The sequence below is a fragment of the Eumetopias jubatus genome, unplaced genomic scaffold, assembly GCF_037043125.1.
Source record: "Eumetopias jubatus isolate StellerSeaLion01/CBP00866 unplaced genomic scaffold, mEumJub1_p1.0 scaffold_2, whole genome shotgun sequence".
In the NCBI taxonomy this organism is placed as follows: domain Eukaryota; kingdom Metazoa; phylum Chordata; class Mammalia; order Carnivora; family Otariidae; genus Eumetopias; species Eumetopias jubatus.
In genome coordinates, this window is record NW_028274808.1 from 109,348,803 (window position 1) to 109,364,626 (window position 15,824).

General features: G+C 36.5%; 1 protein-coding gene across 8 annotated transcripts in view; it reads left to right on the top strand.

Moving 5' to 3' along the window:
• The window catches only part of CAMK2D (calcium/calmodulin dependent protein kinase II delta), a 316,939-nt gene extending 302,286 nt beyond the window's left edge, over positions 1 to 14,653 (top strand). For 6 of the 8 annotated variants that reach the window (XM_028121257.2, XM_028121260.2, XM_028121258.2 and 3 more), the window contains 5 exons: positions 1,758 to 1,833; positions 5,865 to 5,959; positions 7,979 to 8,207; positions 9,594 to 9,689; positions 10,852 to 14,653. In XM_028121257.2, coding sequence (XP_027977058.1) covers positions 1,758 to 1,833; positions 5,865 to 5,959; positions 7,979 to 8,207; positions 9,594 to 9,660 — 467 coding nt within the window. In that variant the 3' untranslated portion in view covers positions 9,661 to 9,689; positions 10,852 to 14,653. Of the gene's footprint in view, positions 1 to 1,757; positions 1,834 to 5,864; positions 5,960 to 7,978; positions 8,212 to 9,593; positions 9,690 to 10,851 lie in introns of those variants that run through there. The other 2 variants (XM_028121262.2, XM_028121263.1) reach the window with 2 other exon arrangements.
• The last annotated feature ends 1,171 nt before the right edge of the window (positions 14,654 to 15,824 follow it).

Below are 15,824 nucleotides of genomic sequence, written 5' to 3' on the forward strand. Positions count from 1 at the left end.
CTCACCAATGTCCTTTCTATTCCAGAATCGGGTCAGCTGTCATGCATTTTTGCCAAATGTTCATACTGTTGAGGCCAGAGACAGATGAATCACTTATTGCTGAACTAAATTAAGCTAAAATGTGCCATTGGCGGCATCTCTATTACAGAATTATTCCCTGCTACTACTTGTGTCAGTATGTTTTGGATGCTTGGATACATTATATTCATAAATCAAATGAACAAGGGCAAAAAAATGTTTTAAGTGTGTGTAGGAGCTAAGAAACCTTATATTCTTTTTTCCTAATATAAATTAAATTATGTAACTAAATATGAAACCTAACCTATATTGTGATTTTTTTTTTATATTATCAACCTTGACTTAATTAGCAACCATTCTATGGACAAATCATATTTTATTAGGGTAGTCTCATATTAATATAAATCAAGTCAAGTTAGGTTTACAGAATATTTATTTAAAGTAAGGAATATAATAACCTGGATAACGTGAACATTTAATTTTGTGGTTAAAACCTATTTACTGAAGATCAGTTTCATTAAAAATCCATACTGGTAGCCTTTAATCAATAACAAACTAAAACCAAGCTTTTTCTATGATGAATAGCAATTTCAGTAAGATAGAAGGGATATAACTTTTTGTGACTCCCAGTTTATTTCCAGTGATTTAAGGAAATATCACAATGTTCTTAAAGCTCAGGGAAATTTTTTAAAAATTTTGTGCATTAATTTCATTAGTAACAGAATAGTATTCTGAAGTCAAAAGTTTATCATTAATAGCAGCTGATCAAATTCACAAACTTATTGAGCATCTATTTTATTAAAGATATTGGAATAAAACTCAGAGGATACAAAAAAAGTAGCATCCCTCCCCCCCCCGCCACACACACACACAGCGATTTTAATTTAGTAGAAAGGCAATTACACAGTAAACAAAGTTTAATAACAATTTAAAACCAGTAATGATTAAACTAAAGAAGGTGTCATGGTATATAGCATATGCTTAATTAGCAAGTGAATGATACACTGTAGGCATTCAAAAAAGGCAAAGAACATTTGCAGATGTAATCAGAAAGGAATTTACTGAATAGGTGGGATTTGAGCCAAGCCAACTATTAATAATTTTACCAATTGTGAGGTATATATAGAAACAAAGCATGTTTGGTGTTGGAGTTGACATCTCTGCAGGGTGGCTTCCATCTAATTATCTGCCTACGTCTACATATTGATTCATATGTTGGTTTTCCAATTTACAGTTTACTGAAGGCCATTTGTCTAAATATGATGGCAATTACAGTGTTGGCATCCCCTTTTGTAGAGTTGATTGGGCTGAACAGTAAAAAATAATTATATAAAGTGTCTCAATGTAAAAGATCATCTATACTCTGAGGATAGACATTTGTTAATGTTCAAGAGAAAAACATTTTCAAACTCAAATTGATAAAGGTAATGAGAACTTATTAAAAAAAATATAGTCTTGAACTTCCAGGTGACTAAAGTCCTGTTAAAATACAGATTCTGAATCTGTGAGTCTGGAGTAGGACCTGAGAATCTGTGTGTCTATCAGGCTCCCAAAAGAAGTAGATGATGCTGGTCTCTGTGCTATGAGCAGCAAGATTATATAGAGAGAATAACACCATGGTTCAGGGAGGGGTGTGTCTTAAATAGTACTACCCCATTTAAGAAAAATAGCAGTATTGTTAAAGTTTTGTGAGAATAAAGGACAAAAGCCATATAAAATACTCTTATCTTTGCCTTTAGCACGAAAGCAAGAAATTATCAAAGTCACTGAACAACTGATCGAAGCCATCAACAATGGAGACTTTGAAGCTTACACGTGAGTAGAAGCACATTTATTTTGCTTTCATGCATATGACAAAATATTTTCTATGTGAATGCATTCTTCAGTGTACCAGAATTCATGTATATTTAACCCCAGGTTTGATATCAACAGTAGCATTATTTCAAGGTATAAATTAAGTGTCCCCAGGAGAGAAATAAATTTGGGATTTAGAGAGCTAAGACAAGACTTGCGATGGGAGGACGGGGGCTTCCTCTGTCAGTGCACAGACACAATCATCAGCCCCTCCATAGGGGGAAGGCGTTCCAGGCAGAGCGCCCATGAGAGCAAACACAAAAAAGGGCATTTTGGTTTAAGAAATGTTTTGCCTCGCAGCTCTGTCGAGGTGCTGGGACACAGAGAGAGAGAGAGCAGGAGGCAACGTGAGGCAGCCTTCTTCCTCTTCAGCCAGTACACCTCAACTTTATCTTCGTCTCTTTTATGAGTTTGTTTCTTAGGTAACAATTTATTTGAAGGAAGGTACAAATGCTTAGTTTATAAACTACTGGATCATAGGGTATATAAAGGAAATCACTCCAATCAAATAAAAATAAAGCATTCAGATAAATAGGGCATGAAGGCTTATTTCACAAAGTATGTGGGTCAATAAGTTAGCTGTTGGGGTGAAGATAAAAATCAGTTTAAGCCTTCCCCTAGTCCATACAGGTGAGTTCCTCTTGAATGAAAGAGTTAAATGCAAAAAAGAGATTAAATTTGATTTCTGATTGGAAAGATCTTTATAAGTTTAAAAGCAGAGGAAGTAATCACAAATAAGATAAAATGATTAGGCTACCCAAATAGATAAAACTTGTATACTTAAAAAAAAAAAAAAAGCAAAAAAATTTAAAAAGCCAAGATATGCAAAATTGAATGCCAGAGCATTTTCTGTCCATCAGATCAGCAGGGATAAGAACTGCTGACAACCAGAGAGGTGCAGATCCTGCAGGACTGTGGACTTTCCTCCACCACTGGGTGGGGTATAAATAGAGGCAAACCTTTAGGTTAGTGGTGGTGTCAGGGGTTAGAGGGGACATGTACTTCTTATATACCAGAAAGCAATTATGAAGTTTCACATTGTTTTAATCCTCTTTTTACTTATAAAAATTCAACATGGTATGGATTTTTAATCTAAAGCATGGATAAAAATTATAAACAAACATTTATTAAAACATTATTCATAATGGTGAAAAATTGGAAGCATCAGTCCAACATTAAGGTAACCAGTAAGTAATATGTGGTGAATTTGGTACAGTAGATGTTTATGCAGTTTCTAGCGCTCTGGTGAAATGCTTATGATGTAATTATGATGTACATAATTATTTCAGTTACATTTAAAAAAAGCATTAAAAGTGGAATGAGATATGCCCAAATGGTTTTTAAAAAGGATAAAAGGACATTGCCTCTGGGAAACGCAATTATGTGTGATGTTTTTTTCTTTTTTCCCCAATTTTATGTCAGGTATTTCTTTTATCATCAGTTACAGATAGTCAAATATTAAATATGGAAGAGAGTAACTGAGTGTAAGAATTAAATCCAAGATTGCTTCTTATAAATTGTGTATGTGCGTATAGATGCAAACACATGCATACACATGTGTATTTGTATCAGCTATTTAACATTTAAAATAAATACTTGAAATAGTATGATATGGAGTTTAAAAGAAAACTCAGACAAGAGTTCCCTTTTAAACAGCTGAGAAGTCTGTGCCATAGAACCTGCTCTTTTATTCTTTTCTTTGGAACTATGGAGTTTTCTTTTAAACTCCATATCATACTATTTCAAGTATTTATTTTTCAATATTCAATTTAATACATATATAAAAAATATATATGTATTTTCATATATATGAAAATACATATATGATATATACATAATAATACATAATACATAATAATACATATATATAGGTAATAGCATATTATACACACACACACACACACACACATGTATGTATATATATGTAATAGCATTCTCCTGTGGATTAGTAAAAAGTGTGTTTTGGTGGTGGTGGTAGCCAGGCAAAACTGGGATATTTCCTATCTTCTCCAACAGTTTAATGTACGGTATTTTAAGTAATGCAATCCCTTGGAATCACATCAGTTTGCCTATGGAGGCCTGTAATCTGGCCTGATGTTGCATTCTCAGGCCCAGGGATATTCCAACAGGACCTTCCGTTTGGGAGCTTTTTGGATGGTAGGATACCGTGGTGAAGTCCTTAGAACGCCTGTTCAGAGCATGTGCACACACACATCAAGTGGCAGCTTTGTGAATCCTTTATTAATTGAAAGCCTATGACAGATGATAAATACATATATACATAGGAGAGAGAAAGAACGAACAGACGAACAGGTTTTCAGATATACTGACTCTTTTGATGGTTAGGTAAAGAGATCCATCGTGGTACAGAGATTCTCAGATGATTTTAGTGCCAATATAAGATAGTAAAAAATTTTGATTCACCGATGTTGACAACCAAAAGTCATATTTATAGAGGAAGTAATAGCCCCTGACAGAATAAATTCCTGTTACCATAGGAACACTGTTCCTCCCATTTGCCTCTTAGAAAGAGATTATATATATATCTGACTTTGAGCTTGGAAGTACCTGCCCACGGGCAAGTCTAAGGCAAAATGTAAAATGCCTCCCCACTACCCCTGCCAGCCCTGCCTTTAAGGCTCTTTAAAAAAAAAAAAATACACACACACACACACAGACAAAGAATCATCACTGGTTTGTTTTTTAATTTTTATTTTCTACTTAAAAATTGTTCCTTAAAAAATCAGTTCCACGTTCTAAGAACAATACTGCGAAGAACCATAGTGAGTTGGCCTTTGAAACTTGTATTTCTGTTGAACAGTTAAAATGCTGTGTCTCCTAAATGGGGAATGTTTTAGATGCAGCCCCAAAATAGTCCCAAATCCTTTTATCTACTTTGTAAACTTCCACTAATTCGTCAAATCTAGGATATTCTATCACTTCCTCTGAGAGGCCTACCTTTATCACCACAGGCCCAAGGAACTGTCTCCCCCTTTATGTTTCCATGGACTTACATACATACTCAGTGCTCACCAGATCAAGCAACTAACCGTCATTCCCCAAACACACTCTATGTTCTCACACTACTGTGTCATTGTAATTGCTACCCTCCTCCTTCCTACCACCTTCCACACACTTGGAGAACTCCTACTTATTCCTGAAAGCCCAGCTCACATTTTTTTCTCTTAAATCTTCCCTGTCCCATATGTAAGTAATCTGGTTTTCAAGCACTTTGTATTTATTTCTATTCCAGTCATAAATGTTGCATTATAATTGTTTCAAAAAATATCTGCTACATGTTTAACAATTCTTTGTTGAATAAGTTTCTCCAAAGAAAGTTTAAAAATGTTGCAGACCTTTGTTGAATTACATTTCTAGGATTAAAAAGAAAACTAATTTGTATATTTTATTAATTTTATTTTAAAAGTTAGATAAACTTTGAATACAGCTTTTCCAGGAAGTATAGGATGTGACATATGCCGTCAAATCAATAATATAGATATTGGACATGAATGTAGAAGGTGTCAGAAATTGTTCCAAATTATTTAATGAAAAAGTTGGTTTTGTAGGACTTGGAGAGTGTATTGGACTTGGACAGCATTTAAAAAATAAGAGAAAAACTGGAAAAAGACTAGAAAATTCACCTTGGAGATATAAAAAAGTAGAAATTTAAGAAAAGAAATTCCTAAAGTAGTATAGATTATCATCTGCTGGAACTTGCTATAGGCTCTTGTCCCTATCAGAGTTCTCTGTAAAAATGCTTTTTTGACATCTGCTCCTCAACCCACCTTGCCAAGGCCTGTGAAAGAAATTTTATATTTTTAGTGTTTTTTAAAGCGACTTCTTCACTGTTTGATAAATAAGAGTGGATATGTGTGAAACCAAATATATTAACTCATGTGTTGGTTATTTTAATTATGTTTTTGTTTTGTTGCTGTCTTTTTCTTTTTGTTTTTTGGTGTTTTTTTTTTTTTTTTTTTTTGTCCCTACAGAAAAATCTGTGACCCAGGCCTTACTGCTTTTGAACCTGAAGCTTTGGGTAATTTAGTGGAAGGGATGGACTTTCACCGATTCTACTTTGAAAATGGTACATTTATTCTAAATTTAATAACATGCCTTTTCCAACTTCTCTTTGAATTTCTCCCAGATTTTCAGTTTTCTTTGTTCTGCAATGAGAATTTTCACCTTAGTCCAGCATTTTGCATCATAAAATTTTGTTTTTGAAATTAAAAAAAATATAAAAGTTTTGTTTTGAAAACTAGTTGATTTATAAAAGGTAATGTTGATAAAGGTAATCTACCCCATATAGATCCCAGTAAATGTATGATATAAGCTGTAAAATGAATCACCAAAAAAGTAAGTTTTCATAAAAATCAGTTTATATATGAAAAAATAAAAGACACCATAGCATGTCAGAATATTTGACATAAAGGAGTGCTTTCAAGCATATTTAGTGCTCATTTTCAAAGTAAAATGTACATGAAGATGAGTGATCAGGTAAGTATTTCAGTTGCCATTAAAAGAATTTTAGTGGTTGGGGCGCCTGGGTGGCTATCGGTTAAGCAGCTGCCTTCAGCTCAGGTCATGATCCCGGGGTCCTTGGATTGAGCCCCGCGTCGGGCTCCCTGCTCAGCGGGGAGCCTGCTTCTCCCTCTCCCACTCCCCCTGCTTGTGTTCCCTCTCTCGCTGTGTCTCTCTCTGTCAAATAAATAAAATCTTAAAAAAAAAAAAAAAACTTTAGTGGTCTCAGAGGAAACAGCCACCCAAAAGAAACTCCTGCAGAAATCCTTGAGGTCATCAAAAAAAAAGTAACCCAGAAATCCTTTTATCCTCTTCCTTACACCTAAAGACTAGGTATTGTGTTTTGTTTGCATGATGCATAGAGTGAATTCACCCTTCTTCAGTGAGATCTTGGTAAATTAAGAAGTGTAGTAATGATTAGGATAATCAAGCTCACTTCTAGTAATTATAAGCATTAACAAGAATGTGTGCCTTGGCATGGATTTTTAAGTTGTGTTTAATGAATTACCTTTTTTATATTCACTGGGCATTTGCAAGCAAACAAAGAATTATGTGGTAAATTGGCCTTAACAAAGCTTCAGTAAATTTTCTCACTCTCTCATAATGTTTCTTTCAGTTGATTCTCTCATTGACACCATCTCATCTCTAGTAAAAGAATAATTAATCCATTAAATATTTAACTTACTTCAAAACAAACTCTATATCACTACTTACCATAAATACATATTCTTCATAATGAGATATTCTTTTGTATATGATTGTGGAACTGAGTAATTTACTCAGATCTTTTTTGAGAATAGGAAGCAGGTTTGGACAACAGGTAAAAACAGTTCAGCCTGTTTTAGTGATCTAAAAGAATGACATCATCATTTGTGCTAAATCTTCACATCTCTTGGTCATTGAATAATTAGAATGTGTAGCTATTGTCAAAACACCAAAGGCTGGAGCCTAGGGAGGGCTGCTTAATCAAAGAATGAACTAGAGAATCAGTACCAGGCTATATGACCAATAACCAAATTTTGGATTTTTACTGGATGACCACCACTGGACTATCATGGAATGGACTCTGTGAAGTAAAGGAGTCACAGAATGAGAGGGGGGAAACAAATTCATGCTATGGCCGGTTTTGTTGTTGTTGTTCGGAAACCGTTATCTCCATATTTGATACTTGATGTATTTCCCTTGTCCCATGTACTTCACCAGCTAACAAAAACGAACAAGACCACAGGATATCCTGTTACCTGCTCCCTGCACCTGGGCCAGGCCTTCTCCCTCTCTATCTGTATCATGGCTTCTAACCATTTACCATTATAAGTAAATACATCTCTTCAGCTTTTCCCCCACCATAGTTTCCAGAGTGACATGTAAATTCTGTATAAAGGGAAACACAGAAAATAATGCATATCTACTTTTGCTCTTTCTCTTTTCCTTTATACTTTGCACAGTGCCAGGGACTCGATTAGTGCAAACAATTCATAGTTGAATGAATGAATAGCATTCCGTACATTGGTCCCAGGTGAAGCTATTGGTTTTGGTTTACTTTATGTAGAAACTGAGATCTGTTTTTCATGTTATTCTCTTTCAGCTTTGTCCAAAAGCAATAAACCAATCCACACAATTATCCTGAACCCCCATGTACACCTGGTAGGTGATGATGCTGCCTGCATAGCATACATTAGGCTCACGCAGTACATGGATGGCAGCGGGATGCCAAAGACAATGCAGTCAGAAGAAACTCGTGTGTGGCATCGCCGGGATGGAAAGTGGCAGAATGTTCATTTTCATCGCTCTGGGTCTCCAACAGTACCCATCAAGTAAATATTTCCAGGCTGTCAGCTTCTTTGTTAATATACCCATGGTCAGCGGTTTTTTTACTTATTCCATTGTTAATAATATGATATATGTTATTTAATGCTAGTGGTTACACTGGTGGGAATGTTCAAGGAAAAACACTGTAACTCTAGAAAGATCAGACCAGCTGTTTGTGAGTTGAAACACACACAGTAGAAACTGGAGGATACCCTCGCAAGCGGGTTTCTTTTTGTTAAATCATGTAATGAGGCAAACTGTTTGTGACTTCATTGTCACAATTGGCAGAGGAAGGTGAAGAGTTTCTAAAATGGCCAATATAATGTCAGGAACTTTATAGATTATCTATTGGGCTACGTTATAGATATTAGAAGAAAGTTATAAACATAACATTTAAAATACAAGTAGCAGGTATCTCAGGGTCTTCCTCCGATGTTATGTCTGCTCTTCCGGTCAGTAATTAGATGAATATTTATTGCATATCCCTGAGGTGCTTAACTTGTACCAGATGAAATACAAGGTAAAAGTTATATTCTAGTTTAGAAAGCAAGTTACCATGGATACCAAAGAAAAACTATGAGGTTCATAACTTCAGAATAGAATGGAATGAATGACCAGTGTAGCAAACTGTTAACGGTTTGGAAGTATACCTTGTGTAGAAGATATCATTTAAGACCTTGTCCAACATTCCAAGTGGGCTTTGGAGACCTGGAGCAAATGGAAGAGAGTCAAGGTATATCAGAAGGATACAACAATGTCAGGATGTTAGTTTCATATGGTAGAGGAGTATGGGTAAGGAAGCCTGGCTCCAACTGAAGCAAAGGGGATTATTAATGGGAAATACGGTTGCTCAGTGAAGGGATGAGATGAAAACAAGAAGGGGAGTTTAGACTCAGAAGTTTGGCCCACTGCTGATCTCATTCCAAATTCTCTCACCAGGATCACCTGTAATATTGGGGGAGTAAGATGGGGGAGTAAATTTATACAAACAGCCATTCAACTCCAGAGAATCTATCAAAATTTCTTAGTTTAATAATGTACCACAGTGGTTTTCAAAGGCCTTCTCTATAGCCTTAATAATTATGTATCACTGTTGGATTTATAAAAAGTAGATGAAGGAAAAAAAGCTAGCTATTATTTTTAGAATGAATTTCAGCCTATTAAGAGAATGACAAAAGGAATAATGAAGACACCCATGTTTGTTTGTTTGTTTGTTTTTTTTACCCCAAAGAGGTACAGCACTAATTGCCAGTTAATATGGAAGGGGTTATATTCATACAGTACTATAGGGTTAGGATTTTCTACAATTCCCTGAAGTATTTATGGGATAGAGCCTATTTAAGAAAACTTCATTTTATGCCAGGTGGCTTAAATGGGGCTTCTCTTAATAGGCCATCCTGTATTCCAAATGGGAAAGAAAACTTCTCAGGAAGCACCTCTTTGTGGCAAAACATCTAAGGCCTGAAAACCATTCACATATGGGTCTTGTAAGTAAAATCCTGCTCCGTGATACTTTGTGAATGGAGCTAATGACTAAAAAGCTGCATGGCTGTTTTTCTTCCCTTTAAGGATATTATCTTTTGCATTATATTCGATAGAAAATATAAAAGGTCTTCGAAAACTTATAGCATTTTTGCATGAGCTCTTGAGTCTAATGTTTGGCCTCATTTTGTAGCATAACCCTTGTTTTAAAGGTAATAAGTGCTGAGAAGAGCCTCCCTTCAGCGTATGGATCTTGGCATTTTAAGATATCCTGGAGTTCCTGCATCGAAAGTCCAGTCTGGGTCAATTCAGACAACTCTCAATTATCCAGACCTAATTAAATCAAGCTCTAGGATTTTTTGGTGTCTATTTTTCTAGAGGTAGTAGTTTGTGTTACACACTTCCTAAGGTTCATATATAAGTTAATTTGCTTTGCCTCACTGAGTATAATGGTATTTGACCATGAGGATAGGCCACAAGTAGAAGTCAAGCTGAAATTTAAAACTTACATAGTGGGTAATTCCAGAGGATAATTGAAAGTTGACTATAATTAAATTCACGCCAGTGTTTTTTAAGATTTATTTCTTAACTTGGATTAGGATTCAGATATGTGTGCTAATGTTGTGAATATCTCCTCCACTCAAAGCACTGAACCTTGTCAGAGCTTTTAAAGAAATAGTGCTCCCTGCTGTTGGATTAAAAAAAAGAGACCTCCAATTAATATGTTTTCCCTACTTTTGAGGCTATATTCCTCATTAAATGGACTTCTAGGTTTAACTTCCCAAGGAGTCTAAGAATAATGACAAAAGCTAAGAATGCACTTAAACTTTTCATCTCTTCCAACAAAATTATATGTTAGTAAACATGAATGCTTACAATGCATAATTAAGTTCAATAATGTGATTGAAGCCTGGGTTCCTGTTTCTATTTTCAGCTTAGCTCTGTGTGGACAAGTTGGCCGATAATTAATAATTTCCTATTTTAATATTGTCTCTGTTTAACATTGTGTATTTCATCTCTTAATGATCACAAGCAAAGATCTTTTATACAACTGTATTTTCGATCTATTAATTTGGCTGAGTTATAAAACTAGCCTAGTCACATCTTTGGCAAAACAGTTTTGTAAAACAGTATAACTTATTTCTCACTCCCCCCCCTTTCTTTCAGCTAAATATCAACAGTGCCACCTCTGCATTCTTGTTCTCAAGGCACCTGGATGGTAACCCTGGGCTGTCCTCTCCTCCTCTTCATGCATGTTTCTGAGTGCATGAAGTTGTGAAGGTCCTACATGTAATGCATATGTGATGCACCATCTTGTCATATATTCCTTCCTATACATTGTTTACACTTCAACTATGGGGATGTTCCATGCAAAATTCAATTACTGTTGGCAAACTGTAGGGGGAGGTCAGACAAAAAAAAATTCCACAATATTCCAAGTACAACCTATTCATCAAGTTTCTGTTTATGCCAAGATATGAGACTTCAAAATTCTTCTCTGAATGACAGTTTGTAAGAGAAACCATACATTTTTAAAACTCTTTGCTGTTAATCAGTTTTGGCTTGTTTAACAAAAAGCAAAAAAAAAAAAAAAAAAAAAAAAAATATATATATATATATATACACACACACACACACACCTTCAGTTTCCTGGTGTGATCCTGGTTGAAATTGCTAACAATTAAAGTAGGTTGGTATGTGGCCAGAATCACTCATGAATGTGGAAGCGAGAATCAGTTGGTTTGCTGCCCTCTAAAGTCATGTTGTTTGGAGTCAAACTGTAAACTGGAAAAATTCACATAATTTAAGAGTGATCACTTTAAGATACATTCACACTTCTGGTGAATTCACTGAGTTTTGTGTTCCTTTCTCAAATATGTGCTCTCTTCATCCTCTTCTGTCTTTTCTCACACACTACGAGACAGAAAGTGAAATTTGCATAATGGAGGTAACTAAACTAGCACTTTTGATCATCTTCAGGACCCACAAAAATGTTAAGATTGTAAAGGTTTCTAATTAATTCTGCTTCGGCTCCACTTTGAACATAGGGATCCTAGATCAGCAGTATTAGAATTGTTTAAATTTCGGGTAAAAGCAATGAGGTTCCTAGTGTCCCACGGACTGGCAAGGAGAATACCAGGTGTAGTGGATCAGGATTTCGTGCACATGCGCTTAGTTCTGCCTAGTGCCTGGGGCCCCTCCTGCTCCACCACCGCTGGCTGGTTTTCTAAAGTCAGAGAGGCCTGCAAGTGATTTCCATTCTCATAAGTGTTTAGAACTTGAGCTCTGTGGCTTGTGCTCTTAGCTTCTCTCTTGTGTCAGTAACATTATCTCCCTGTGAGGAGTTAGGATTTTCCAGTTTAAAAAGAAAAGGGAAATGCCCAGATTTTCTTTCTTTGTGCTTCTCATTTCTCCTTTGTTTATTCAGCTCCTGTAAGGCTGTTTCTCTTCCCTGAAATGCTATAAAGTGCATGGTATCTTCATCAGCGTTATTTTAACAATAGTAACTCACAATCTTCAGACACCTATTTTTAAAGCAGAAGCAAAAAATCTAAACAACCCTCCTTCTTTCTCTCATTTCACCTTTCTGTGTTGATGACTAATCACCTTAGATATTGTTGCTAGTGGATGTATGGTAGATGGATTGAAGCTTTTCTGATAATTACACGATTTAAAAAATATATATTTAAAATAAATATATACAGTAAATGTATTGAGCCATGTTAACCTGCCAATGAGATCTGTGAAAAAGTAATGGCCTCGTTTTTCCCTTTTTGATTTCTTTTACCTTTTTGTGAACCGGCTATACGTGGCATACATGTATTTTAAAAAATAATAGGTATAGAGTGGGTTTTTTTTTTTTACACTTTTAACTTAGCATGTGGTGTTGAAGTATTACCGTAGATCAAGTTTGTCTTCCTCACTAAGATGTGAGGAAATTGTGATTTGTTCTCTCCACCACAACTGAATTACACAATTACTATCTTCTATAATTTTGAAACACTGCAGTTTACCATGGGACACTGTATATATTTCTTGCCATAATGGTAAATGACTGATATATTTAAGAGTTAATAAATTTGTGATTTCTGCTGACAATGTGTCCATCTTTATTTCTTGAGGTACTATATGCATGCATGTTGCTGGCCAGTGCCAACAGCAATGTGTCCTGCTCTGGTCTCATTAGTTCATAACAATTTACCTTTGATGTAAAGATGAAGTTTTTGAACTATGCTTCCTTTTAAGAATATACTTGGTAATAGCAATTTACTATATGTACAAAATAACAGACTCTGCTACGAAAATTTTTCTGAGAACAAAGTAGTTAAAAACAAGAGTCCTAAAATTTCTAAATATGTCCTCCAATCCATCCTTCAACGTCTATTGGGGCACTTCTTTTTTAACCCAAATCTGACTGTATAACACTTCAATGTTATCTTCAGCATACAGGCAAGCACCTCGTCTCCTGCCCCTCCCCAACTTGAATGCACAGAAGTACATCTTTCGATTTACTGCGAACATCACACATCTATTTATGCTGCTTCTCACCTAGGATATTCTTACTCATTCCTAAAAATCCAATTTAGAGTATCATCCACTTGATTAAGCTTTCCCGGACCCTGCTGTAAGGTTGTTCATCCTCTCAATATTGTGTAGTTTGAGTCTAATTCTCCTGCCAGCCATGCAGTTTTGAAAATACATCATCTTTGTGTCTCCTCTACTGGAGTATAATGTCTTGAGAGACAACTGTGTATCCATCTTTATATCTATCTCTAAACTCAAAGAGGCCAGGAAGGGAGAAGCTGTTAATAGTTTTGAACTGTTGGCCAAACCATAAATGGGAACCTCAAGATGCAATCAGACACTCCTGGGTTTAATGTTTGGCTCCGTCGCTATTGTCTGACACACTGAGCATGTCGCATCTTCCCTCTGAACGTTAGTTTCTGTATTTGTAAAATGAGATCAAACATACCAATCTACTAGGGGTATTGTGATGAGTAAAGATGATGGGTAAAAAGTACCTAGAGTAATATTTGGTAGATAATATTAAATGGTAGCTGCTATAACTGTTATAATCATCGATATTAATACTCCATTGTTCTTATTATTCCTTACTCAAGGGAGTAGAACACTCTTGGTTTATGGGGTGCTTTCTTTCTGTAGGTTTACTGATATTCCTAAGGATATATTCATATCAAATGTCTCAGCAGGAAGAGGAGAAATACTGAATAAGATAGTCATCTAGCCGAAAGCAGGCAAAATGACATGAAGTCAATATATTCTAGGAAAACTCTCAAGGAATCTTAAGTAACTGAAATTCTGAATCCCTGTATAAATAAAGTGATCCTATATAATGTAAGGGTAAACATAGATGGCCCAACACTTGAGTGATTTCATTAAATAAAATTCTGATATCTACAGTTCTTTCACTGTTTTCATGGTATCTTTTGTCAGATTTTAAGAAGTGAGAGTACATAAAAAGATTATAATGAACATCAGCATATTAGACCACATATCCATAGTCTGAACAATAAGCCGTGATAAGCCACCTCGGCTGAGACAGCAGCATGAAGCATCCACAGTATTCCTACTTTTCTAACAAAACCAATTCCTGAAAGTAGGCTGAAATGTTCTCCACTATACTCTAGTAGGAAAAATTGATGAAATTAAGTATTAATATTACCCCAGAAGGATTTATATTTTTAAAGGCTTTTACTGCTTTAAACACAAGTCAACATTTTTCTGGTTTGCCCATAAAAATGTTTTTATAGCTTTTGGAAAAAACGGCGGCAACCTTTGAGAATCGGAGATTCCATGTAGAAGTCATGATTTCTGGGTTAGTTTGAAAAATTGTAAGATTTTGGGGCGCCTGGGTGACTCAGTCGGTTAAGCCGCTGCCTTCGGCTCAGGTCATGATCTCGGCGGAGAGTCTGCTTCTCCCTCTCCCTCTCGGTCTGCCTACTTGTGCTCTCGTTCTCTCTGTCAAATAAAATCTTTAAAAAAAGAAAAACTGTCAAATAAATAAAAAAATTAAGAAAAATTGTAAGATTTTGCCACACTGGTCCTGTGTTCACCCATGATAACAGAAAAAAGCTGATGCCTTTTAGAGGAGACCAGGTGCCCTGCCTGTTGCCACCCCCAGATGCCCCACTCCTGCGTCTCCTGCAGACAGCGGGGGTTAGGCCCTTTCTTCACGTCGGGGAGCACCTCTGTTGGCACCTCAGTCTTCAGCAGAGGCACGAGCATTTGGTTTGGATGGAGTGGTCCCAGTCTCCGAAAACCATACTACTTAGGCAGCTGTCTTCCTGGGAGGTCTCTCCAGCTCAAGTACCCAGAATTATTTTGAATTCATTTTAAGTGAGAAAATTGGGATCCACAAAAAACCCAAAGCACACAATTTTTCCAAGGTACTATTTGATGGATTAAAGGAAGAGCAGCACTTATTTTCATGTAAAATGAATTATCCCATTCTCAAAGTCCTGAATGGCCAAGAACCATCAGGTGATTTTTACCGCCAGGATTACGTGGGCGGTGCAGGAGAACTGAACTATTTATATAAATCCTAGCAGTGTTCTCTCTCTAACTAGATGTTTAGAAACTGCTTTGGGGCTCAGGGGTGGCAATTTACCATAAGGCCAAAAGCCCTGACTCAGATACTAACACATAATGTAGTCTGAACTTTAGGAACTCCCTTGCTTCTTTCTTGCTCCCCTGGAACCCCACAACTGTGGTGACACCCACCCGTCTGTGTGGGCAATGCTCATACTCCCGGGGCTGAATGTGGCTGAAGCCAAGCCCCCAACTCTGCTGACAGGTCTTTACATTCATGGCCGTTCACACCCCTCACAGATCCTTGGAGCTGCCCAGGAATCCTATTTCCCTAGTGCACATTCTCCCACTCTTCCCACCAACTAGGTCAGACTTTCCTTTCTGTCTTCTACCTCTAACCCATCCTTCCCCATCGTCCCGCAGGGGAGGACCCTGCTTCCAATTTCACTGCAAGAGATGAAGCAATCTCAGCATCTCTTTCTACGCACCCTGCCTTCTCTCCAGTTGCTGGGGACAAAAAGCTCACGCACCTGCCAAAGGCCAACACCCATCCCCTAGCACCCACTCGTAGATATCGCTCTAGCAACTCT